We start from the raw sequence: 26,010 nt of genomic DNA on the forward strand, positions 1-26,010 counted from the left end.
CAACTTAACAGTAACAGAGTTGGAAGGAGCTTGGAGGTCATCTAGTCCAACCCCCTGCTCTGCCTTCCTTGCTTGGTGCTTCTTTGCTATCTTTGCAGACGGACCCTGGAAGGATGTTTTGCGGACTGTGTTTAAAAGCAGGAGGAACCTTCTACACTGTTGAGAACGTCTCTCTAACTCAATCAAGACAGCCAAGCTATAGAAAGGACGTCTCTCGTGGCCCTTCAAGCAGCGGACTCCAGAAACCGGTGGCGATGCTGGGTGAAACGATGATGAAGGGGCGCCGGTTGCTTCATACAGTCCTTTTTGTGATCTTCTGCATCTCAGGAACCTTGACCAACACGGGTAAGACTTCATTCCATGGTAGAACTTTCACCTCACCTTCCCAGCACCATGGATTCAGGCAAGGTGTGTTTGAATAGCTCTGTGAGCTGAAAAGTCCACCTTTTGATGATCTCTCCCTTCTTTCTTCCTCAGGTTTGGATGGAAAGGCTCTCGTGTTCCCCAAGCTTTCTGCCAACTCCTACGTCCTCCTTGAAGCCTAACCTCGATCAACACTTGCGACAGCTGACCCTTTGTCTCTGCTTCTTCGCCAACTTGACCCGCAGCTTTTCCCTCTTCTCGGCGGCTTCCCGAGACCACGACAACGAGATCCTCCTCTTCCGAAATCACCACGGTTTTGAAATGTGTGTGGGTGGTGAGTGCGCTATTTCCCCACTTCCCTTGTCAAGACCTGGCTTTTCCGGCAGGCCTGGGACTGTTGACCTCATTGTTGAGGTCCAGCCCCGACTGAAATGAATGTATCTGTGTCGTTTTAACTTGTCTTATTTTATTTTTACTTTCTTTTATTTTCTTTCTCTCCCCTTCTGTAAGCTGCCTGGAGTCCTTCGGAATTGGGCAGCCTATACATAAAATTAACCTTACAAACTTACTTCCCATCCTTCTAGAACGATCACTGGGAATCGGTTTGTACCACTCAGGATTCGGCTACTGGGGTAATCCAGCTTTGGGTAGACGAGCAGCGTTTGCCAAGGAAAGGGGCAGCCAGGAGTTATGAGGTCAAGCCGGATCTGATGGTGATGCTGGGGCAGGAAGAGGATTCCTATGGGGCTTGCTTTGATGTGGAACAGTCCTTTGTGGGAGAAACAGCTGAGGTCTACCTGTGGGAAAAGGTCTGGACTGCCAAAGAGTTAAACGAGACCCAGTTGCCCGTGGCCTCAAACCCGTTGCTGGATTGGACCTCACTGAAGTTTGAAACCCAAGGCGACATTCTGACGGAACCCCTGTGAAGCCAAGAGGAAAGGAACAGTAGCAGTTTCATCCAATATACCTAATAGCAAACACTGGCAAGGCAAAAGGGACCCTTTCTGGTTTTCAAGTACTTATTTGCAAAGATGCATCCCTTTGTTATTGTTTCTACCGAACATAGATTATTTTTAACCAGTATTACACGGAAAAAGTACCTTGTTCTATTCCCCCCCCTCCATCCTTTACTCTCAGTGCATTAAGAAAAAATATAGATTATCATTATGAGGAAATGCTCTTAAGGGACCCAAATTTGATTTTTTTTTTCTCCAATATACTTTTTTATTTTCCATTTTCATAACATACAATCACATGTATACTATTACATAGCCAGTATCCTATTGTATTAAGTAGTAATTGCATCAGTTCTTCTTGTCATCAACGCCCAGAAAGATAAAAACCCATTATTAGCTCTTCTGCTCTCCATACACCTCTTCTACCACTCTCCTACCTCCTTCCTTCCTTCCATCATCCTTTCCTACTCTACTTCCCCTTCCTTTCTCCTTCTCTTCTCTCTACATTCCACTACTCCTTATCCTCCTCCTCTTCCCTCCTTATCCTCTCTCCTATCCCTCTCTTCCCATCTTTCTTCTCTCTTCTGTTTCCCAGTCTTCCTCTCATTGGTGTATTTCCACTTCTGAGCAAACTCCAATCTATGTTGATGGTATTTATGCTTCCATATCCATAGAGAGTTTTTATTTTCCATTTTCATAACATATAATCACATGTATACTATTACATAGTCAATATCATGTTATATTATTAAGTACTTACATCAATTCATCTTACCATCAACTACCAAAGAAAAAAGAAAAAGAAAAACCCAGTTATTGGCCCTTCTGCTCTCCATACACCATATTTATACCTTATCCGACACTTTCTCCCCCCTCTCTCCTCCCCCTATCATCCTTTTCTACTCTAATTCCCCTTCCCCTTCCTTTCTCCTTCTCCTCTCTTCCCTTACCACTCCTCCTTATACACCTCATCTACCCCCCTCACCCTCTCTCCTCCTATCTTTCTTCTCTCTCCTGCTTCCCACTCTTCCTCTAATTCACTTGGTATGTTTCAGCTTCTGAGCAAACTCTCTTTTGTGTTGATGGTATTTATAATTCCATTTCAATATACATAAAAAAGAAAAGATAGCAGTATACATGTATAAACATCCAACATCCCTCCTCCAACTTAGTAAACTCCACTCCCTCCTCCCCTCCAACCTTCCACCACCCTGACTTCCCAGAACCAATACAAGGTATAAATCTTTAACAAAAACAATTTAAGATATACTTAAAGAAAAAGTAGAAAATTAATAACATCTTTGAATTGAGCTGAGCTCCTCCTTGCTAGGCTAACTATAAACAATTTGTATCATTTCTGATCTTAATCATAAGCTATCTGAAATTTCCTAGACCCCATATTTATTTTGAATTTAGTCAATCCATTTTTCCCAGTCTCGTTTATCTCTCGTTTGAATTATCCTAGTGATATGCAAATATTTTAGCCATCTCTGCTAAGTTTGTGATTTCCAATGTCCATTCCTGGATAGTAGACAAATCTTCCTTCTTCCAGTATTACGCCACCAACAATCTAGCTGCGGTTATCAAATGCAAAGTCCCAAATTTGAATTTTTAATCCTTACCTTGAACTAGAAAGATTGGTGCAATTTGTTGAGCTTCGCTGTGTGTGGTTCTTTATAGTTTTTTGTTTCAATATAAGAATCTTTTTCCCCCCAAAACGGATCTGTAAACTTTTGGACTTTTCATATTTCAATTCACAGGAAACTTTCTGAATTGTGTCTTTGTGTGTGTTTAAAATCCTGCCCATTTTGATCAGTAATATTGTTATATGAGGTGGAGAGGTAATTTAGTATTTCTGTTTTTGTTTTTTAAAAAGGGATTTTTCTGTCCTTTCAATTTCTGCTTTTATTTCTAAGGCTGTGCCAAATGGATAAGTCTTGTTTTTTTCCATCCACTGAGAAATTCGATAAGAAATAAATTACCATATATATACCCTTTGGCATTGTGTGGCTGGTCTTTCAGACATATCTTATGCAACTCCTGGTCACTCTCTCTTCTAAACAAATAAAATAAAAATGGAACAACAACCTCACTGGAAATTGCACTTCTGTCCTACAAGATCTCCTATAATAAAACCTGCTGTGCTTATGATTTCCTTGTTGTGTTTTCATTTTTGTTTCCATTGGTGGGTATGTCAAAAAATAATACTTTATTAGAAATATTCTCATGATGACCCAAAACGGGCCACTGGAGGTATGACACAAGTCCACATGTTTGTACACTATTTGGCATCACAACGTGTTTGAGATTTGAGAAGTTTATTTATATGCCGCCCTTTTCCCTGGGGGGACTCAGGGCGGCTTACAACTCGAAAAGGGGGGGGGGGGAAACAAACATTTAACACGTAGGACAATACATCATTAAAAAACACAACATTCATACCATTCGGGTGGGTTACAGTCTTTAGCCCCAGGCCTGACGGGATAGCCAGATTTTGAGGGCTGTGCGGAAGGTCTGGAGGGTGGTGAGGGTACGAATCTCCACAGGGAGATTGTTCCATAGGGTCGGAGCTGCCACCGAGAAGGCTCTCCTCCGTGTGGTTGCCAGTCGACATTGACCGGCAGATGGGACTCGGAGGAGTGTTTCATCACTTCCCCTTGATAGGAAGGGTGGATTCCCTTTTCTCAGCCATTTTATTAAATTTAGAGATCAACTGACTCCAAACAAGTTGTAGGCCACTTATACTTTAAAAAGTATTTAAAAGGTGGGGGGGCTACAAAACACACACAACTTTAAAAAGGAAATCCAAGGAGCTCAGCAATCTTGCCACCTATGTGGGTGAGAAAGTCCCTCTCATTCAGAATAACAGAATTGGAAGGGATCTTGGAGGTCTTCTAGTCTAATTCCCCCTGCTGAGCCAGAGATGTTTACCGAGAAGGATCCAAGGGTAGTTTATGGTGATTAAAGCAAGAAAAATCATTTTGTTTCTCTCATGTCCTCACTGTGATTTGAAACAGATGACCTGCGTCACAGAGGATGTTATTTATGCTTCAATTCCCATCAACTTGTGGGAGATATGGCTAAGGCCTTGCTTGCCACCAAACCTGGAAGATCTAGAATGGCAACATTATCACTGCGCACTGGCTTCATCCAGGGAGGTGCCATATCTCTGACAGAATCATAAATTATCAATTGAGGCCTGTCCCCAGAGGTCTAACTTTTCTGCCATTCTTTTCTAACCCAGGCTGCCCAAGAGCATGAAGCAAACTCCTTGTCCCGACAAAAACCTCTTTTATTAATTTACTGTGAATTCTTCTCATTCCCATCCAGCAAAGTCTTTCAAGGGAGGATTTGCAGTCACAGACCTTATCTGGCTTGGAGAGCTGCCAGGACGATCTCTGCAAAACTTGGTAGAGAGTCTGGGACAATCACAGGCCAATTAAACAAAACAATTGTCTCCTGCAAACTCCACTCCCCTTTCACTCCTCTTTTATTTCCTCTGGGAGGGGTCATTCCACCCATGTCCTTACTCCTGAGTCGTCCCTTGTTCCTTAGCTGTTCCCTTTTCCTGGCAGCTCTGCGCATGTGCACACTGGGAACAGGCTCCAGCTGTTCTTCTGCCTCACTGATGTCCGACTCTGAAGGCAGCTGATAACTGTCAGACGGCCCTGGCCCCCTCTCTGCCTCCAACACAGAGTCCCCATCAAAGCCTTCCCCAGACTCCAAGACTGGCCCATGTTCCTCCCCAACCTCCTCACTGTCCCAATCTGCTGCCATCTCCTCTGGCCTCTGTTAGTGATTAGAGTCTCGGCGAGATCAAAAAGGGAAATAAAAGTGAGTTTGTTCATTTTCATCTATAATAAGAAGCATATCTCAAAGACCTTTTCCATCTCCCCATGAAAGTACTTGATCATATTATTTACAAGAGATGTTAACACAAATGACATTTGCTCAGACTTAGAAGAGCCTCAAAGACATGGATAAGGAGCTCTCAAGAGAATTTACAAAGTAAAGCCTGTCTTGAGTTACACTTGACATCTGGAGATGACATAGCCATGGACATATTCCAGTTGTTTTCTTTCAATGATGCAGAAGTAGCAATTGCACTTAGGCTTAGATACTGCTTCGTAGTGGTTTACAACACTCTCTGAGTGGTTTACAGAGTCAGCATCAATCCGAATAGAGTTGGAAGGGACCTTGAAAGTCTTTAAAAAAGCCCTTCATGGTATTGGACCTGGGTACTTGAGAGACCGCCTGCTGCCAATTACCTCCAATAGACCTATTAGATCCCACAGATTAGGCCTCCTCCGAATTCCATCTACTGGCCAATGCCGATTGTGTACCACCCGGAGGAGGGCCTTCTCTGTGGCTGCTCCGGCCCTCTGGAACGAGCTCCCCGTGGAGATTCGGACCCTCACCACCCTTCAGGCTTTCCGCAAAGCCCTTAAAACCTGGTTGTTTCGACAGGCCTGGGGCTGACCGGTGCCCCGCCCCCGCTCGAATTGTGTGGTTGTTGAGTGCCTTTTTAAACTGTTTGTAGTTGTGTGTCCGTTGTTTTTCCCTCCTGTTTGTATTACCCCCCCTTACTTTGGTTTGTAAGCCGCCCTGAGTCCCTCCGGGAATAGGGCGGCATAGAAATGCAATAAATACAAATACAAATTCAAGCCCAACACCACCACCACCACCCCCGTTCAAGCAGGACACCCTATGCAGGGGTGGGATTCAAAAGTTTTAGCAACTGGTTCCCTGCATGGTTCCTGGGTGGACGTGGCTATGGTGGGCATGGCCTGTTCAGTCTCCTGCAACACAGTGGGAGGGGGGCATTTTTGCCCTCCCTAGGCTCTGGAGCAGTGGTGGGATTCAGCCAGTTCACACCTAATTGGGAGAACCGGTTGGTAACTTTCTAAGTAGTTCAGAGAACCGATTGTTGGAAGAAATCTCCTTTTGTTTTTTTCTACTTTACAGGGCTAATCCTGTAAGGGAGGCAGGAAGGAAACATTCTAGTGTTGTTTCTAGCCTAATCTTATTGCCCTGCTTACAGGAACTGCCTCTCCGGTTAACCCTTATTACCATTGTAACAGCTAAGGCAAAGCGCCCATCGACCTGAGTGACGTTGAGTTGACCACGCCTACCCAGTCACATGACAACTGAGCCACGCCCACCCAACTGGTCATTAGGGCAGAGAACTCATTGTTAAATTATTTGAATCCCACCACTGCTCTGGAGGCTTTCTTCGAGCCTCCAGGAGGGCAAAAATGGCCTTCCCCAAGCTCCGGAGGCCCTCTGGAGGCCAGAAACAGGCCCGTTTCCGGAGTTCCGGAACTTCTGGGAGGCTCATTTTTGCCCTCCCTGGGAGCTTCCATGCAGGCCCTGCACCTTGAAGCGTGTCCAGAGACCAATGGGAAGCCAGTGCAGCTCGCGGAGGATAGGTGTAACATGGGTGTACCTTGGTACACCCACTATTGCTCGCGCGGCTGCATTCTGGACTAACTGAAGTCTTCGAACGCTCTTCAAGGGCAGCCCCATGTAGAGCGCATTACAGTAATCCAGTCTTGAGGTGACAAGGGCATGAGTGACCATCCGAAGGGCCTCCCGGTCCAGATAGGGTCGCAACTGGTGCACCAGGCAAACCCGGGCAAAGGCCCCCCTGGTCACAGCTGACAAATGATGTTCTAGCATCAGCTGCGGATCCAGGAGGACTCCCAAATTGCGAGCCCTCTCTGAGGGGCGAATAGTTTCACCCCCCAGGTCTTACTTTTTAAATGTTATCTTCATGGATGGAATTTATGCAAGCCTTTTAAAACAAATGGATTAAGTTTTCTTCTATTTTTTTAATTATTTTCTGTAATCTATGGTCTAAAATTTTCCTCTTTCATTACCGTGGGTGTTCTTCTAACCCATTTAAAAACTGGAGTCTTTTTTTAAACTTGAAATACAAAAAAGATACGAAAAGAAATAAGGAAATTTGCAACAATAACACTGCTACTCGGAGGCTGGAAGGTTTGTGTATTGGAGTTTGTGTATTGGAAACAGAGCAATATTATTATTATTTTGAAAGGCCAGTATGTGCTTATGTATTACATTTATGTATTACATACACTATAGTCAAATGAAAATGGAGATATGATGGTGACATGTATAAACATTTGAGTTAAAATGCTTGAGTTAATATGAATTATGTTTGTTGACTGTGGAAGAGATGCACGAAAGTCTTTTGTAACCAACTGATACGCTTTCTACAGCATGTAAAGGATGTTGTGTTTGTTTTAAATTAAAAATAAAAAAAAATTATTCAAAAGAAAAGAAAAGAGAGGGAGATGCTGAAAGTCCCTGGTTTTATGCCCTCTCCAGCCTTCGATCTTGATCTTGTATTCAGATTGGTTGTCAGACTCCCATGGAGCCATGCAGATGCAACTCTCTAGGCTGTGCTTTGAGACCAAGTTTGGTTGCCTTGCTGGCTGATGTAATTTTCCCAGATGCCTTGTGGTGAGTTTCTGTAGAAGGCCAATCCTACCTTTGTTATGTAGAGTAGACTAGCTCAGGCTTTTTAATGGCCCATTGACAAAGGCGGCGACTATTAAGAGGGAGTCTCTTTCCTGCCTAAAAACATGTTTCTCCATTTCTTATCCAGGGAAATATAATATTCTGCCTTTTTAATATTTCCCAGGATAACTCATTTTTCTAAGGGAGGGGTGGGTGTTAACTTCCTACAGAGAGTTGCCAAGAGTCAACGTTGACTCAAAGGAAATTAAAACAAAAACCACACAATCACATTGTCCATTCTTTCCATTGTGTTGATTGGAAACCAGGACAATTGCTAAGAGTGGACATTAGTATCCATTGATGTTATTTGCGGAATTCCAGTACAAAAATAAAAGATTTGTCCCAATCATCCGGTCCCACTTGATTTATACCAATGAAACTCTTCGCCTTTAGATTAATAGATTAATAAAATAACCACCACACCATAAAAACAGCCTAGCAAATTAACACTGACTGCTCTTCCCTAGAACAGAATAGGTTAGGTTAAGTTTATTTATAGGCCGCCCTTTTCCCTGAGGGGACTCAAGGCGGCTTACAATTTATATAGGAAGGGGAAACATACAGTGACATATAGGACAATACATAATTAAAAGAGTAAGAAACACAAGACTGTTTTTATTGTTTTTATTAATTTCTAGGTAAATTCTACATACGGAATGGGATATTCAGTATAATTGAACAAACAGTAATATTTTCCAGACTGCCTTTCTCCCAAATTAATTACAATATCACTTAATGGTAAGGTGGGCTTTTGCGCCATCATATAAAGTATGAATCACTTATTCTCACACATGGCTCTGGCCCATATATTTTTGAAATAGGCAGACTTCTAAAGCACACAAGTTGCTAAGAAGGGAAAGCATTCAGATTATTATATTTGAGGCTGCTGAAATCACTTTATTGGATAATTTATTTTTTGTCCCTTGGTTTTACCATAAGCTGCTTTACGGGACAGACTATAATGCATCGGTGAATACAGTATAATGTTGGCTAGAAACCAAATACTAACAGGATCTGAGAGGAAGTAGCCAATAAAGCTTTCAGGGCTATGTTTGACCACAAAACCTTTACTATTGTGAGTTTCACAGCGCATTTAAAGGCACTAGGACAGTTTTTTTAAAAAAGGAACACAAACAATCTAAATGAGCATTATTCCATTTCTTCAGTACAGCTGATTGACTTATAATAGTTTATTTAGTGAGTGTTCGAAGTTACTTATGACCATCTTTCACACTTACATTTGTTACAGCATCTCCATCAGTGGTGGGTTTCCATTTTTCCCCCCTACTGGTTTAGTAGCCCTAAAACAGGAAAGGCAGAATGGTAGATCCGCCAATAAATCTTCAAAGGTCTAGTAAGGTGTTTTTTTTTATTATTCTTAATTATTTAATAGCAGCTGCAACCAAAATGTTTTGTTTTCCATTTTAAAGGTAATAGGGAGAACAAGCAAAGACAAGATAAACAAGACCAAGTTTTTGTGTCACTGGATTTTGAGCTCTGAATCGGCACAAAAAATTAATTAAGAATATGCTTAGAATTATAAAGCAAGGGCGCCTCTAAATAATAGTACTTCCTACAAACTACTCTACTGCATCTTACTTCTCAGAATTCACATGGAAAAAAGGAGAAATGTAAAGGAGCTTGGGATGAAGTCTTCTAGAACGTCCCCATTGCTTTCCTCAGTTTGATATCTCTCTGGATTTGGCAGAGGGAACAAAAGGGGCAACACTCCGCAATGCAGGAATCCCCACAGATGGATCCCTGTTGAAAAGAAAAGAAACCCAATGAATCAATAACCTTTTCAATAGAATAGAATAGAATGGGATATGAATAGAATAGAATAGAATGGGATATGAATAGAATAGAATAGAATGGGATAGGAATAGAATAGAATGGGATATGAATAGAATAGAATAGAATGGGATATGAATAGAATAGAATGGGATATAAGTAGAATAGAATGAATGGGATAGGAATAGAATAGAATGGGATATGAGTAGAATAGAATGAATGGGATATGAATAGAATAGAATAGAATATGAATAAAATAGAATAGAATAGATGGAATGGGATATGAATTAAATAGAATAGAATAGAATAGAATAGAATAATAGAATAGAATAGAATAGAATAGATGGAATTGGATATTAATAGAATAAAACAGAATAGATGGAATGGGATATGAATAGAATAGAATATAATAGAATAATATAGAATAGATGGAATGGGAATGAATAGAATAGAATGGGATATGAATAGAATAGAATAGAATGGGATATGAATAGAATAGAATAGATGGAATGGGATATGAATTAAATAGAATAGAATAGAATAGATGGAATGAGATATGAATAGAATAGAATAGAAGAATAGAATAGATGGAATGGGATATGAATAGAATATAATAGAATAGAATAATATAGCTGGAATGGGAATGAATAGAATAGAATGGGATATGAATAGAATAGAATGGGATATGAATAGAATAGAATAGAATAGATGGAATGGGATATGATAGGATAGAATAGAATAGAATAGATGGAAAGAGATATGAATAGAATAGAATAGATGGAATGAGATATGAAAAGAATAGAATAGAATAGATGGAATGGGATATTAATAGAATAAAATAGAATAGATGGAATGGGATATGAATAGAATAGAATAGAATAGAATAGAATAGAATAATATAGAATAGATGGAATGGGAATGAATAGAATAGAATGGGATATGAATAGAATAGAATAGAATAGAATGGGATATGAATAGAATAGAATAGATGGAATGGGATATGAATTAAATAGAATAGAATAGAATAGAATAGATGGAATGAGATATGAATAGAATAGAATAGAATAATGTAGCTGGAATGGGAATGAATAGAATAGAATGGGATATGAATAGAATAGAATAGAATATGAATAAAATAGAATAGAATAGATGGAATGGGATATGAATTAAATAGAATAGAATAGAATAGAATAGAATAATAGAATAGAATAGAATAGAATAGATGGAATTGGATATTAATAGAATAAAACAGAATAGATGGAATGGGATATGAATAGAATATAATATAATAGAATAATATAGAATAGATGGAATGGGAATGAATAGAATAGAATGGGATATGAATAGAATAGAATAGAATGGGATATGAATAGAATAGAATAGATGGAATGGGATATGAATTAAATAGAATAGAATAGAATAGATGGAATGAGATATGAATAGAATAGAATAGAAGAATAGAATAGATGGAATGGGATATGAATAGAATATAATAGAATAGAATAATATAGCTGGAATGGGAATGAATAGAATAGAATGGGATATGAATAGAATAGAATGGGATATGAATAGAATAGAATAGAATAGAATAGAATAGATGGAATGGGATATGATAGGATAGAATAGAATAGAATAGATGGAAAGAGATATGAATAGAATAGAATAGATGGAATGAGATATGAAAAGAATAGAATAGAATAGATGGAATGGGATATTAATAGAATAAAATAGAATAGATGGAATGGGATATGAATAGAATAGAATAGAATAGAATAATATAGAATAGATGGAATGGGAATGAATAGAATAGAATGGGATATGAATAGAATAGAATAGAATAGAATAGAATAGAATAGAATGGGATATGAATAGAATAGAATAGATGGAATGGGATATGAATTAAATAGAATAGAATAGAATAGAATAGAATAGATGGAATGAGATATGAATAGAATAGAATAGAATAGAATAGAAGAATAGAATAGATGGAATGGGATATGAATAGAATATAATAGAATAGAATAATATAGCTGGAATGGGAATGAATAGAATAGAATGGGATATGAATAGAATAGAATGGGATATGAATAGAATAAAATAGAATAGAGTAGAATAGAATAGAATAGAATAGATGGAATGGGATATGATAGGATAGAATAGAATAGAATAGATGGAAAGAGATATGAATAGAATAGAATAGATGGAATGAGATATGAATAGAATAGATGGAATGGGATATTAATAGAATAAAATAGAATAGATGGAATGGGATATGAATAGAATAGAATAGAATAGAATAGAATAATATAGAATAGATGGAATGGGAATGAATAGAATAGAATGGGATATGATAGAATAGATGGAAGGGGATATGATAAAATAGAATAGAATTCTTTATTGGCCAAGTGTAATTTGGACACAGAAGGAATTGGTCTTTGGTGCATATGGTCTCAGTGTACATAAAAAGAAAAGATACATTCATCACGAATCATAAGGTACAACGCTTAATGATAGTCATAGGTTACAAATAAGCAATCAAATCATACTAGGAAACAATCAATATAAATCGCAAGGATATAAGCAACCAAGCCATACAGTCAGAAGTGGGAGGAGATGGGTGATAGGAACGATGAGAAGATGAATAGTAATAGTAATGCCGACTTAGTAAAACCATGACGTACAGATATGGAATCATGAAAAGCTAACTCTCTTGGATGGAAGCAGTCCTTGACTTACAACAGTTTATTTAGTGACCGTTCAAAGTTACAAAGCAGCAGAGCAGGCGGGCGTGGTCCCACAGGTTACAATCCTTAATCCCTGGGACTTGTAACATATACTGCCTTCTCATCCTTATGGGCCAGGGAGATGTGATAGTTATGTTTGGCATGAAAGTGTCATTTTTATTTTCATTCCTCTAATTCTGCAAGATTATGGTCTGCTGTGGATACCAAATGAAAGAATTAGCTGTTCGCTTCAGAGTTACAATGGCACTGAAAATGTGACTTTTATGATCGTTTTTCAAAATTGCCACCTTTTGTCGTATCCCCCGAATCAAAATTCAGATGCTTGGCAACCGGTTCATATTTATGACGGTTAGGGGTCATGTGATCCCTTTTTGTGACAACGGCAGTGATTCACTTAACCCGCTGTGGCCAGAAAGGTTGTAAAATGGGGCAAAACCCACAGCGGATTTCTCACTTAACAATAGACATCCATTACATTAAGAAAGCCTATTTTTAAAAGATCCACTTCACCCATCGCCAGTGGCAGCAGCAACACAATCAAATTAACCACATGATCAGCTCCATTTCTATTTGTAGTCCTCAGGCCCACCGAGGAGGTCTTTTTTTCATGGTCCCGCAGATGGCAAACCTTAATCCATGGGACTTGGAACAAATTCGGCCTTATCCTTATGGGATAGTGTGATAGAACAAGTGCCATTTTCATTTCTATAATTCTGAAAGATTTTATGGACTGCTGCAGATAACAAATGAAAGAACGATCGGTTCACATCCCAGGTCAGGTTTTTATTTTCTCACAAATTTCTGGATTATGTATGCGGTGTCTTTCTGAGCGGGTCTAGGACTCCTTGTCACATCCAACATGCCATGGCCAACACACTGCAGCACAACTCGCTGTGGTCAACTCACCAAGGACAATTTGCCATAGGACAAGAATTACCCTGATATTGAAGAAGTGATGGAATAGAGCCGAGGTGGCGCAGTGGTTAGGGTGCAGTACTGCAGGCCACTTCAGCTGACTGCTATCTGCAGTTCGGCGGTTCAAATCTCACCGACTCAAGGTTGACTCAGCCTTTCATCCTTCCGAGGTGGGTGACATGAGGACCCAGACTGTGGGGGCGATATGCTGACTCTGTAAACCGCTTAGAGAGGCCTGAAAGCCCTATGAAGCGGTATATAAGTCTAACTGCTATTGCTATTGCTAGAATCATTGGAGAAAGGATGCCAAAGGAGGGGCAAAATGAAATGTGAATAACCAAATTTAAAATAATTTTTAAAATATATCTTAAATAATTAGATTGAATTGTTGAATTTTCACTTGGCGAGTTGGCCATGGCAAGTTATCCTCCAGCAAATTGGTTGCCCCAGTCTGTTTCTGAGTTGGTATGTCTCTCCAATTTCACAAGTATTTCTTAATATTCTAGTTTGGTTTTTCGGCGAAGTTTTAACTAGCATTTATAAACCTGAAGTTTGCCTAGTCATAGGTAAAGTAAAGTAAAGTAATCTACTTACAGGGATATTGTATTTTGTCCGATAGACAGATCGCATAGTCACAGTTGGACCACACAAACAACATTCATCCATATCCGAAGCAACTCGGCATCCCAAACAAGGGAAGCAGAAAAATCCACAGAGACCTATAGAGATGAGGGGGGGGAAAAAACACTGTAGAAATATTTTGGCCAGGCGCAAAATATGCTATTTGTGCAACATCAACATTGTGAATGCAAATGCTAGTTAAGGCATCACCTAGCACAGGGGAGGGCTGAAAAAACTAATGTACACACCACATTAAATTAAAAGCACACTGTACTGTATTTTTCTGTATAATGATGTTCCTAACTATTATGAAATAGAATTAAGGAAATTACTGTTGGAGAGAGACTGGCTGAGCCAGGGAGTGGAATCAAACAGGGAACTAATCAGGAATCCTTACATGGGCATAAGACAGTGATGGGCAACCTTTTTGGCCTGGTGTGTCAAAAATCGGCAAAAAAATCGAGCATAACTCGCGTTGTGTGTCACTTCGACAAAAACATAATTTTACGCAATTTATAGTTTAAACTACAAAAATGTATAATTGCAATATATAATTGTATTTAATAAACCAAAAACAAATTATTTAACATACCTGCTTAGTAACTTCTTTGTTCATCAGTCGATTTCGTATGTTGCCCTTGATATTATTGAACTTGTTTGGGGTGCCGTGAACCAGGGCTGTGGAGTCAGCTGCTTCCAGCTCCACGTCCTCATCAACATGCCGTTCCAGCCCGCCCCTGTTATGAATATTCCTAGTGATGCGAGGGCGAAGAATATGAATATTCATAGTGGGGGCGGGCCGGAGCGGCATGTTGATGAGGACGTGGAGCTGGAAGCAGCAGACTCCACAGCCCTGCCGTGAACTGAGATAAGTGTAGTGCGGTCGTAACCGACAGTCCCAGGAGTAGACTCTCTGTGCCGGCCTGACTGGAGAGAGGCGCGCACTGTTCCCGCGCTCCTCTCCTGCGGGTCCTCCCTCGCCGCGCTGATGACGTGTGTGCGCATGGCACACACGCCTTACCAGCAGCCCCTGTGCTCAGAAAGGGGCAGCAGCGATACAGTAAGTGAGTGTGGGCGGGGGAGATCACACGTCCCGCCCCCCCATTCCTCCAGCACAGATTCTTTCATCCTCGGCGGCCGTGCAGGAGCCGAGGATGAATCACATGAAATCCTGTGCGTGTCACCCCAAATGGCTACGCGTGTCACCACTGACACGCGTGTCATAGGTTCGCCATCACTGGCATAAGAGAATGAAGTCTGATCTTCCCTGAATGTTGTTTAACCTTATGTTTAATGTTTAATAAATTTATATGCTGCCCAATCCCGAAGGACTCCGGGCGGCTTACATAAAAACAATTTAAAAGAATACTAAAAAATTTAAAAATAGAAAGACAAGGCAAGTTAAAAAGGCACAACATGCACTCAACCTTAGTATGGCTGCACCTCATTCAAGAGGTCAACAGCCCCAGGACTTTCCGAATAGCCAGGTCTTAATAGACTTTCAGAAGGCTGAGAGAGTGGGTAGGGTCCGGATCTCTGGGGGTAGATTGTTCCATAGGGCCGGGGCAGCTACAGAGAAGGCCCTCCCCCGAGGAGCCGCCAGACAACATTGTCTAGTCGACGGCACCCAGAGAAGGCCCATCCTGTGTGATCTTATCGGACGCTGGGTGGTATGTGGCAGAAGACGGTCTCATAGATATCCAGGTCCTAAGCCATGTAGGGCTTTAAAGGTAATAACCAGCACCTTGAAGCGCGTTCGGAGACCGATCGGGAGCCAGTGCAGCTCGCGGAGGATGGGTGTAACATGGGTGTATCTCGGTACATCCAAAATCACTCGCGCAGCTGCGTTCTGGAGCAGTTGTAGTCTCTGAAAACTTATCTAGTCTCACCAGTGCAAATCGCCTGTCTAAGAATCTTCCTGTTTTAGAGGCCTGTGTAACAAAATAGCTAATTGAATTCTTCACACGTGGATTGATTGTGCCTAACAATTACCAATAGAAGAGAATGTTTGTAACTCACATCGGAGCTGTTGTGTCCTTGGTGATCTCTGAACGTGATTGTTTTCTTGCAGATATTTCATTACCCAAGTAAGTAACATCTTGTATTACTAGCATGGATGCTGTCCTAGCATTTATGATATTCCCTACCTTGGTAATGAAACACATACAAGACAACGACCAAACTCTCAAAGCAGCAAGGACCCCTCATTATGAACATTAAAATTGAAAACATTAAGAGAACGTCCTATTGCTTTCTTTAAAAAACCATTTAGCATAATTCTTCAGGTGTGTAGCATCAGGCGCAGGAAACCAGGTGCCAGAATAGAGTTTATGTCATGCTTTGTACCAGAATCTGGTCTACTAATGGTCAAGGCAGAAAGGTGCTAAAACAAAATTCATGGGGGACTGGATTTAGTTCTCCTGTGGGAGCATAGCGATTCCAAACTTATGGTGCGTTTCACCCCACCCACGGGCTTAGCCTGGTCATCTCCTTCATGTAGGACTTTAAAGTTCCATACACAACTTTTGATAGTATTGAAGTTGTGTCTCCCTTTATATCCTGCCATCCTAATTCCAATCCAGGGGTCTGCTCAATAATTAAGCCTCCATTGCTCAAATCATAAAGAATAATTTAATTCTGCAACCTATCCACTCTGGAAGGATATTCAGCCCATTCTTCTCAAGAAGCCTTCCAAAACCCCACTTTCAGTTATTGGTCTGCTTACTTACAGACTTCACAATCGCTAAAGCAGTCAAATAACTCCGTTTGCCAATCATTTCTGTTCGGCTGGCCCATCTGTGGCTGAGTGACAATTGGTGGCTGAATATTCATGGTGGACAATTTTCTAAGAAAAAGAAAGAAGAGAGTCAAAAAGAGCAGAGATTAATGTACAAGCTTGGTAGAAAGCAGGGGTAAAATGCTACCGGTTCACACCGGTTCATGCGATCGTTGGAAGCATTCCCCCCCCCTTTTTAAAGCATTTTTTCCCCTGCCTATTCGCCCCAGCCGGCAGGAAAAAAATGCTTTAAAAAGTGGGGGGGGGGGGAAAGGTTCCATGACAATCAGTTGTGCTGTGCGATCATGGGGACATTTTTCTCCACTTTTTAAAGAATTTTTTTACTATCTATTCACCTGAACCAGTAGTAAAAAAAATTTGCTTTAAAAGGTGAAAAGGAAGGTTCCCACGATCGCACGGCACAGCTGAACCTTTTCCCCCCACTTCTTAAAGTATTTTTTACTCCCAGTTCAGGCGAATAGGTAGTAAAAAATGTTGTAACGTTTTTTTAAAGTTGGCCACGCCCACCCAGTCACATGACTCCCCCGCCAAGCCCCGCCCACCAAGTCACACCCAGAGAACCAGTGGCAATTTTTTTTTTTACTTTTCACCCTTAGTTAAGGTGACCAGATTTTCAGATTGGTACAGAGGGACACCATTGACTGGGGGGGGGGGGGCCTTGATTAAAAAATTTATATTTTGTCAAAAGGTCACCCCAGGACACTGAAACCAGCATAAATACGAATCTGTTGCCAAACAAAATTTTGATCACGTGACCATGAGGATGCTGCAACGGTCGCTAAGTGTGAAAAATGGTTGCAACGGTCGCTAAGTGTGAAAAATGGTCGCAACGGTCGCTAAGTGTGAAAAATGGTCATCAGTCACTTTTTTCAATGCCATTGTAACTTTGGTCACTAAATGCGATATGTTATGTTACTTAAGAATATATATACCTCAGAATCAGATACAACATCCACATCATTTCCAACTGAGTCAATAAAATCATATGCCATGCCAAAACTATTTTAAATAAAGATATGAAATTAATCAAGTATTGCATTTATTTTTCAAAATGAATGTACAATTTTTTTTTATTATTATTTAAGTTTTGTACCCCATCTTTTCATCTTCAAGGTATTCAAAGCAGCTAACAGATTTTTTTTAAATTGAAATCTACTTAAAAACTGGTGTTAATCTAATTCAAAAAGCCTGGCTAAAAAAAGGGAATTATCCTTTTCTAAAACCAAAAAAGAAAGAAGAACTGCTCTAAACAACACTATAAATCATTTAAATATCAGAAGATTCGAGCATTGTTTTTTCTGATCTCTTGGCAGAAAGGATGTGTACTGGCATTTTATGGAATTTAAAATGATTAAGTCCATGACACAAATTGCACAATAGGAAATCCAGGCCAGAATGCATTTAACTCATTGTATCACCAGGGACCAGAATTTAGCAAGCCCAGGGGAAAAAAGCAGGTAAAGCCACTTTATAGCTAAATTTGATATCATTAAAAATTAAATAGGATAGAAATCTGTGGTTTATAATTTACCCAGTTGTGCCATGTAGTCCACCCCACTCCTTTCGCCGGCGTTAGCCCGCTGCACCAAGGGGGCATGTAAGAGGGAGGGGGAAAAACAAGAGGAGATACGGCCACAGCTAAGCACGCAGCAACCTCGACGTCTAAGTGGGCGAATCCACAGCAGTCCTTTCCTCCCTCCATGCATCCCACTGATTAAAGTGCTTTCTCTGCCCCGTCCGATCTCTGCTGCGGGCGAAAGGGAGCTGGGAGGACAGGAGATTCCTCCCTGCACGCATCCCACTGAAAGTGCTTTAGTCAGTGGGGTGTGTGCTGGGAGGAATCTCTCTTCTCCCTGTGCGCACCCCACTGGTGCCCGCATCAGAGCTCGGGCGTGATTCAGGCGAAGGAAAGGACTTTTCTTTCACCGGCATCAGAGCTCGGGCGACCCCTTTTCTTCCTACCTCCTTCCCTCTTTTCTCCCTCCCTTCTTCTTTTTCTTCCTTTCTTCTTCCATCTTCCTCCTTCTCCTTCCATTCTTTCTCCTTCCTTCTATCTTTTCTCCTTCCATCTTCTCCTCCCCCTCCCTTCTTCTTTTCCTTCCCCCCCTCCCTCCTTCCTTCCTCTCCTTCCCACTCCTTGCAACTGCAATCGGAACCGCAGACAGGGAAGAAGAGGAGGAAGCGGTGGCCGAGCCGAATCCTTTTGAGACGGGACGGGTGTGACTTGGGAGACACAGGGAAACTCTGAAAAGGGGGAGAAGGAGAGGAGAGCCGTCTCCTCCTCTCAGCGCCTCCCGATTCCCACCAGTACCGTTACTCACCAGTTACGCTGCAGCAAGCAAAAGACGAAATGAAATGGAGACTCGCGCAGTAAGCTAAGTGGACTCCAGCCAATCAGTGAGCTGGCTGGGATGGAAAACTGCGTGCTTAAGGTTTTCCATCCCAGCCAGCTCACTGATTGGCTGGAGTCCAGGCCAATCAGTGAGCGGCAGGCTGGGCTGGCTTAGATTTTTAGTGTAGATAGAATGGAACGAGCGAGCGAGCTAGCAGCTGATGGGCGGGGGAGTGAGGGAGCTGCGAGCGCCAAAATAAAGCAGTTTTTTTTAACAACAGTCCGGGACGCGGGAAAAATTATGAAAAGGCGTGCCTGTCCCGCCAAATGCGGGACGTCTGGTCACCCTAGTACTGGGCCTAAAAACAGAGCCTTGAGTTATCCGCTGTATACGTCCCTCCAAGTAGATGCAGTTCCATTGAGGACTACAGGTTGTGTGCATTTGGTCAGCCAGTCATAAATAGATCTGGTGGTAATGATACCTTACCCACATTTTTTTATTCTTATCACGTAGGTTGTGGCCTACTTTATCAAATGCTTTACTGAAGTCCAAGTAAATTATATCCACAAAATTTCTCTGGTCCACCAATGTTGTCACTTTGTCAAAGAATGCAATAAGATTTGTCTGGCATGATCTGTTTTTGACAAACCCATGTTGGCTTTTGGTTATGACTTTCTTTGCCTCGAAGTATTCGCTGATTGATTACTTGATATCTTTTTTCAGAATCTTCCCAGGAATTGAGGTCAGGCTGATAGAGCTGTAGTTTCCAGGATCTGTTTTTTTCCCCTTTTTTGAAAATGGGAACTATATCAGCTCTTTTCCAGTGTTCCGGTAGTTCCCTGGTGCTCCAGGATCTTTGAAAGGTATAGTTCAATGGTTCTGAGATCATGTCTATCAGTTCCTTTAGAAGCTTGGGGAGTAATCCATCTGGTCCTGGTGATTTGAACTCGTCTAGGGAAGACAGGTGTTCATTTACCATTTTCTTCCCTATTTTAAAGTGTCCCTAATCTGTATTTTGTGGTGCTGTTTTTGATAGGCTGAACCAGAGGTGGGTTTCTGCCAGTTTGGGCCCAGATCGAGAAAACCGGTAGTAAACAAAATGGAAACCCACCACTGGGTTGAACTATTTTATTTTTCCCTTGGTGTAAAGAAACCAAAAACGATTTAAGTAGATCTGCTTTCTCCCTGATGCTTGTCACTTCCTTACCACTTTCTCAATTTATAGACTGGGCTTTTATAGTCTCACTTTTCAAAATTTCCCAAGCTTCTTGAGTTATTTTCCCCTTGAGGAACTCTCATCCATGGAATCCTTTCCATGCTCTCTCTAAGTTTATTGAAATTAGCTCTCTTAAAGTAATCTTAAGGGAGGGGAATCTTCATTTAATATCTGCAGAGTGTCTTATCAGTTATATTGCAAGCAGCACAGACCCTTCATGGGGCTAGACAAACTAGGTTGTCTTCTTGAATGGATGGAAACTAATCAAGGAAAGAAGCAACCTAGAACTGAGGATAAATTTCCTGACAGTTAGAAAAATTAATCAGTAGAAAAACTTGCCTCCAGAAGTTGTGAGTTCTTCAACACTGGAAGTTTTTAGTAAGATGTTGGATAACCATTTGTCTGAAATGGGATAGAGTTTCCTGCGCGACGAGGTAGGACTAGTAGATCTCCATGGTCCCTTTCTTCTGTTCTATTCCATTCCATTCCATTCCATTTATATCTCGTTCCATCTATTCTGCTCTATTCTATTCCATCCATCTGTTCTATACTATTTTAGTCATATCCCGTTTCATCTATTCTGCTCTATTCCATTCTATTCCATTCATATCTCGTTCCGTGACCAGTCAAAACCGCGGAGGACAAAATCGCACTCGACGAAAGCGCGCATGTGACGTCATCACAGCGTGACGAAAAAAATTAAAAATTGAAATAAAATTAAAATTAAAGCAAGCCGATTCATATAAGGTAAGGGTTAGGGTTAGGGTTAGGGTTAGGTTAAGGGTTAGGGTTAGGTTTAGAGCATTAGGGTTACATTTAGCGTTAGGTTAAGGGTTAGCGTTAGGTTTAGCGTTACGTTAACGGTTAGGTTTAGGGTTAGATTTAGGGTTAGGTTAAGGGTTAGGTTTAGGGTTAGGTTTAGGGTTAGGTTTAGGGTTAGGTTTGGGGGGGTTAGGGTAAGGTTTTCGCTTTATTTTTACATTTTTTGATCACAGCGCGATGTTTTCGTCACGCTGTGATGACGTCAAATGCGCGCTTTCGTCGAGCGCGATTTTGTCCTCCGCGGTTTTGTGGTGGAACCATCTCATTCCATCTGTTCTGTTCTGTTCTATTCTGTTCTAATCTTATCCTATCCTTCTATTGGTAGTGCTAATTATCACACTTGTTAAGTAAATAACTGCATTTCCTAAGTATATCTTGTGAAATTAAACTGCCAGTAAGTAGAGATGGCGAAAATGCTCTCATTTCGAAACATACATACAAATCTAACCATAATTTCAATTGGGGAAAAAATTGAGACAACTGCAGTGTCCTGAGCTCGTGTGATCCTCTTTTGCAACCTTCTAAAAATCAAAAACCAATGGCAAAGCCAAGAGTAGGCTAGGTAGAGTAGAGCAGAACAGAACAGTGCAAAACAGTTGAAAAGGGACCATGGAGATCCTCTAGTCCAACCCCCTGCTCAAGCAAGAAACCCTATCCCATTTCAGACCAATGGTTGTCCAATCTCTTCTTAAAAACTTCCCGTGTTGAAGCATTCCCAATTTCGGGAGGCAAGTTGTTCCACTGATTAATTCAGTGTTTCTCAACCTTGGCGACTTTAAGTCCTGTGGACTTCAACTCCCAGAATCCCCCAGCCAGCTATGCTGGCTGGGGAATTCTGGGAGTTGAAGTCTACAGGACTTAAAGTCACCAAGGTTGGGAAACACTGGATTAATTGTTCCTAACTGTTAGGAAATTTCTTCTTAGTTCTAGATTGTTTATTTCTTTGATTAGTTTCCATCCATTCAAGAAGAAAACCTAGTTTAGCTATGGCCATGAAGGGTCTGTGCTTCTTGGCGGCTTTGGGACTTGTGGACTTCGGCTCCCAGAATTCTCCAGCCAGCTCTCCTCTGCTGGCTGGGGAGTTCTGGGAGTTGGAGTCCAGGGGTCTTGGAGTTGCCAAGTTTGGGAACCACTGAGTTAGACTAATTCATTTTTTTTTAAAAACCAACATAGATAAGGTATCCCGACCCCGATTAGTAAGGAAGGGGTTGTTTTGTTTGTTCACTGTTAAATTTTGTTTGTTTTTGTTTTCCGGATTCAGGCATGCTTAATTTTTTTATTTTTTGTCTTCTCCTTAATTCTCCAGTCTCTAAGCCTCCAGTCCCCATACCCCATTCCTGCTAGGCTGGCTGACTTATCGGGGGGGGGGGGGGGGAGGGTCCCGCATATTATTTTGCAGCCAGCTTACAAGCGAAGGGCAGGTGGAATTTGGGGGAGCAGGTTTCAATTCTGGGAGGGGGCAGCTTCCACAAACGAGACACTGTCCCCAAAACCGGGGGCTCCTTTTGAAGGGGGAGGTGTTCAGCTCATCCTCCCTGGAGCTGCCATCGCCTCTGAAGTTGCCTTGGGTGTCTCGTTTCCCCCCCCCTCAGTGAAACCTCTGCCCACTCCTTTTGCCAATTTTGCCAATTGCTGATGTTTTGGCGCTGTGTTCTTTCTTTTTTTGGGGGGGGGGTGTTAGTTGAGTTTCAAGAATAACAAACCCCACCCTGAAACCTGGTGACACAGAGGAGGAGTTAATGGAAAAAAGAGAAAAGCACCTTTTTTTAAAAAAGACTCGGGGAGGGGGGGTTCTTACCCCTCTCTTGGTAAGCAGGAATCAGCAATATTACGCCTGCATTTGAAGTCCCCTTCTGCCCCAGCTGCCTTCGGGTTTTTGGAGACTCTGAGCCTAAGGAACTAATCTTCGTGGGGTTTCCATCGGAAGAGCAATCCAGAGAAGAAGGTTGTTTCGGTAGGGTGTCGTGTGGTGCGATCGAACCAGCCCCCCCTCCCCTTTCCTCGGTCTCCCGCCGGGTGAAGAGGATCTCTTTTAACGCCACTGTCCATGGGGGGGGGGGGAATCTTCCCAAAATATACTCTGGCTTAAATAACTTTTTTCCCCCAAATCTACCCAGGTTCTAATTCTTGTAGATTGGTTAGTTGTTTGAACTGATGGGGTTCCCCCTCCCCTCTTTTCCTCTCTCTTTCTCCATGTCTGAGTTCTTTGTATATGCATTTTTTTTCTCCAGATGTATTAAACATAAAAAAGTATCTTCACAAAAAAAAAAAAAAGGAGAAAACCTAGTTTATCTATGGCCATGAAGGGTCTGGCTGCTTGCAATAGGTGACCATCCTCAACCAGGCCAAATCCAGAAAAACATCAGGGGATTTTTAGAAATTCACTCTGACAAATCAGTCATCAACAGACACACAGACATAAACAATGTGTATAGACTATGCAAAGGAATCCATCAACCAGCCCAAAAGAGATCAAATAGTCTAGACATTTGTTGTGAGTTTTGCCATATTGTCACATTTGCTAAGTGAATCATCACAGTTTATAAGTATATCTTGTGAAACTGAACTGCCAGTAAGTAGACTTGGCGGTAATGCTCTTATTTCGCAAGAGATAAACAAATTTAATAAAAGTGTCAATTGGAAAAAATTTAAGACAGCTGCAGTGTCCCGTCCTCATGTGATCCCCTTTTGTGACTTTCTGAGAATCAAAACCAATGGCAAAGTCAGATTCACTTAACAATCATGTTATTAACTTAACAACTGCAGTGATTCACTTAACAAATGTGGCAAGAAAGGTCGTAAAATGCGGCAAAACTCACTTAGCAAATATCTCATTTAGCAACATACATTTTGGGCTCAATTGTGGTCATAGGTTGAGGACTATCAATAGAATAGAGCAGAGTAGAACAGAACAGAACAAAACAGTTGAAAGGGACCATGGAGGTCTTCTAGTCCAACCCCATCATTTCTTTGATTAGTTTCCATCCATTCAAGAAGAAAACCTAGTTTATCTATGGCCATGAAGGGTCTGTGCTTCTTGCAATAGGTGACTATCCTCGACCAGGCCAAATCCAGAAAAACATCAGGGAATTTCTAGAAATTCACTCTGACAAATCAGCCATCAACAGACACATAGACATTATCAACATCTATAGACTATGCAAAGGAATCCATCAACCAGCCCAAAAGAGATCAAAAAGACTCCAGCACTTCTCCACCAGCAATCAGCACCCAGTTCAGGATAGAGTAGATTAACTCCAAGGTGAACTTCAGACCAACCATCAAGTAAACACTTCCCCAATCAAGAAACTGCCAGAGCCATCAATAAGCAGCCCAACCAAAAAATCTCTAAGACTGCTCCCACCCACACAGACAGGCAACCCACCAGCATATAAACTGACAGCAAATAGCCCCCCATTACCACACTGATGATGTTACCTAGGTAGGGTAACGAAATGTCTGCATGAAAATAAGCAAGCTCAGAGAGCACCAAGGACCCCTCATTTCAACCCTGGACTACAAACATTCTCCTTTATTTTCTATTCTATTCTATTCTATTCTATTCTATTCTATTCTATTTTATTTCTATTCCTATTCCTATTCCTATTCCTATTCCTATTCCTATTCCATTCTTGTTTCTCCCCTTTAAATGCAATAATGTATGGATACTTTAATAGGCAGCATGGATATTCCATAAATAAAAATAAGGATTTCAAAACTTAGGCATTGGGAGGATATAAGGATGGGAATTATACGTGAAACACTTAATTTATCTTAGTCACTTCTTAGCTTTCCTCTACAAAAATGATCATCTTTATATTCGTGTTACTTTAGGAATCCACCCTTATTTCCCCCCCACCCCCAATTTAAAAAACAAGGACTCAGATGCTGCAATGTAATACAGAATTTCACAAGATGGTCCACAGGAGGGACAGAATCAAACAGGGTGTGTGCGAATTGGCAAGATATCCAAATGACCTGATCTTCCCAAAACAAAGAATAGCTTTCTGCAGAGCCAGATTTAACATTCTCCCTTCAGCACTCCTCCAGGGCAGGTATAAGAGAACACCTATTGCAGAACGGGTTTGTATATGTGGTAAAGGAGAAGTGGAAGATAATTCACATGTTTTATTACACTGCGAGCTATACAGAGCTTGTAGGTCTGCACATATTCTCCCCTTATTATAGAGGTTGCCAGGAAGAGCAGACAATTTTTATCTAGGCTTTCTCCTTCAGGACACTAACCCAGTTACCACGTATGCAGTGGCAAAGTTCTATGTGGCTGCAATGTCCATAAGACAAAAATTGGCTACAGCAGTATAGCTGTCATCAGGTAACAATTATCTGGACATTTATCTCTAACAATCTTTGGACCATTGTATTTACTCCTATGCTTAAAAGCGTTGCACCCAGGTAAAGCAGGGAGTGACCCGAACCATCTGACATATTGTAAAAATTAATGTATATTGCTGGTCTTCGACCGTAATAAAGATTTACTTACTCACAAGATGGTCTTTCAACAACCAGATCCAGGGAGATTTAAAAACTCGGAAAACTTTATCAACTTAGAATAAATGCAAAAGCAAAGCCAGAAAGATGTCAAAGAAGGCAAGATTTTCAAACCTTTTTTCCCCCCGCTTCTTCTTTTCTTCCTCTTCTGGCTTCTCTTTGCCGAGCTGTAATAAACTCTGCCCACTGGATTCTTTCTGCTTTTGAGGTTTAGCACTGAAGGGAAATGAAGTTACTAACCCATTTCCTTTGATATTTTTCAAAATGAGGAAGTAATTTTTTGTTTCAGCCAAATGGGCCTTTTTTGTTTGCAAAAACAAAAACAAAAACAAACCCTCAGGGAAAAAAAACACATATGAATATTGTAGGAGGAGAAACAAAAATTGGTTCTTATGAAATC

The 26,010-nt window shown here is 41.2% G+C and overlaps 2 protein-coding genes across 2 annotated transcripts; one reads left to right on the plus strand and one right to left on the minus strand.

The window, feature by feature from the left end:
* The first annotated feature begins 393 nt into the window (after positions 1–393).
* On the plus strand, positions 394–1,289 carry LOC148043772 (C-reactive protein-like). The gene is made up of 3 exons (XM_087723889.1): positions 394–408; positions 478–690; positions 948–1,289. Exons 1-3 carry the CDS (start codon positions 394–396, stop codon positions 1,287–1,289), a joined length of 570 nt encoding a protein of 189 aa, XP_087580015.1.
* Positions 1,290–9,154: 7,865 nt separating this feature from the next.
* LOC148043773 (placenta-specific gene 8 protein-like) lies at positions 9,155–25,737 on the minus strand. The gene is made up of 4 exons (XM_087723892.1): positions 25,603–25,737; positions 16,663–16,778; positions 13,907–14,031; positions 9,155–9,163 (listed from the first exon to the last, which is right to left on the minus strand). The coding sequence occupies exons 2-4, from the start codon at positions 16,763–16,765 to the stop codon at positions 9,155–9,157; spliced, it is 237 nt and encodes a 78-aa protein (XP_087580018.1). The 5' UTR covers positions 16,766–16,778; positions 25,603–25,737.
* Positions 25,738–26,010: the final 273 nt, after the last annotated feature.

The sequence above is a fragment of the Thamnophis sirtalis genome, unplaced genomic scaffold, assembly GCF_051295495.1.
Source record: "Thamnophis sirtalis isolate CommonGarterSnake01/CBP01778 unplaced genomic scaffold, rThaSir2_p1.2 scaffold_10, whole genome shotgun sequence".
Taxonomy (NCBI): Eukaryota; Metazoa; Chordata; class Lepidosauria; order Squamata; family Natricidae; genus Thamnophis; species Thamnophis sirtalis.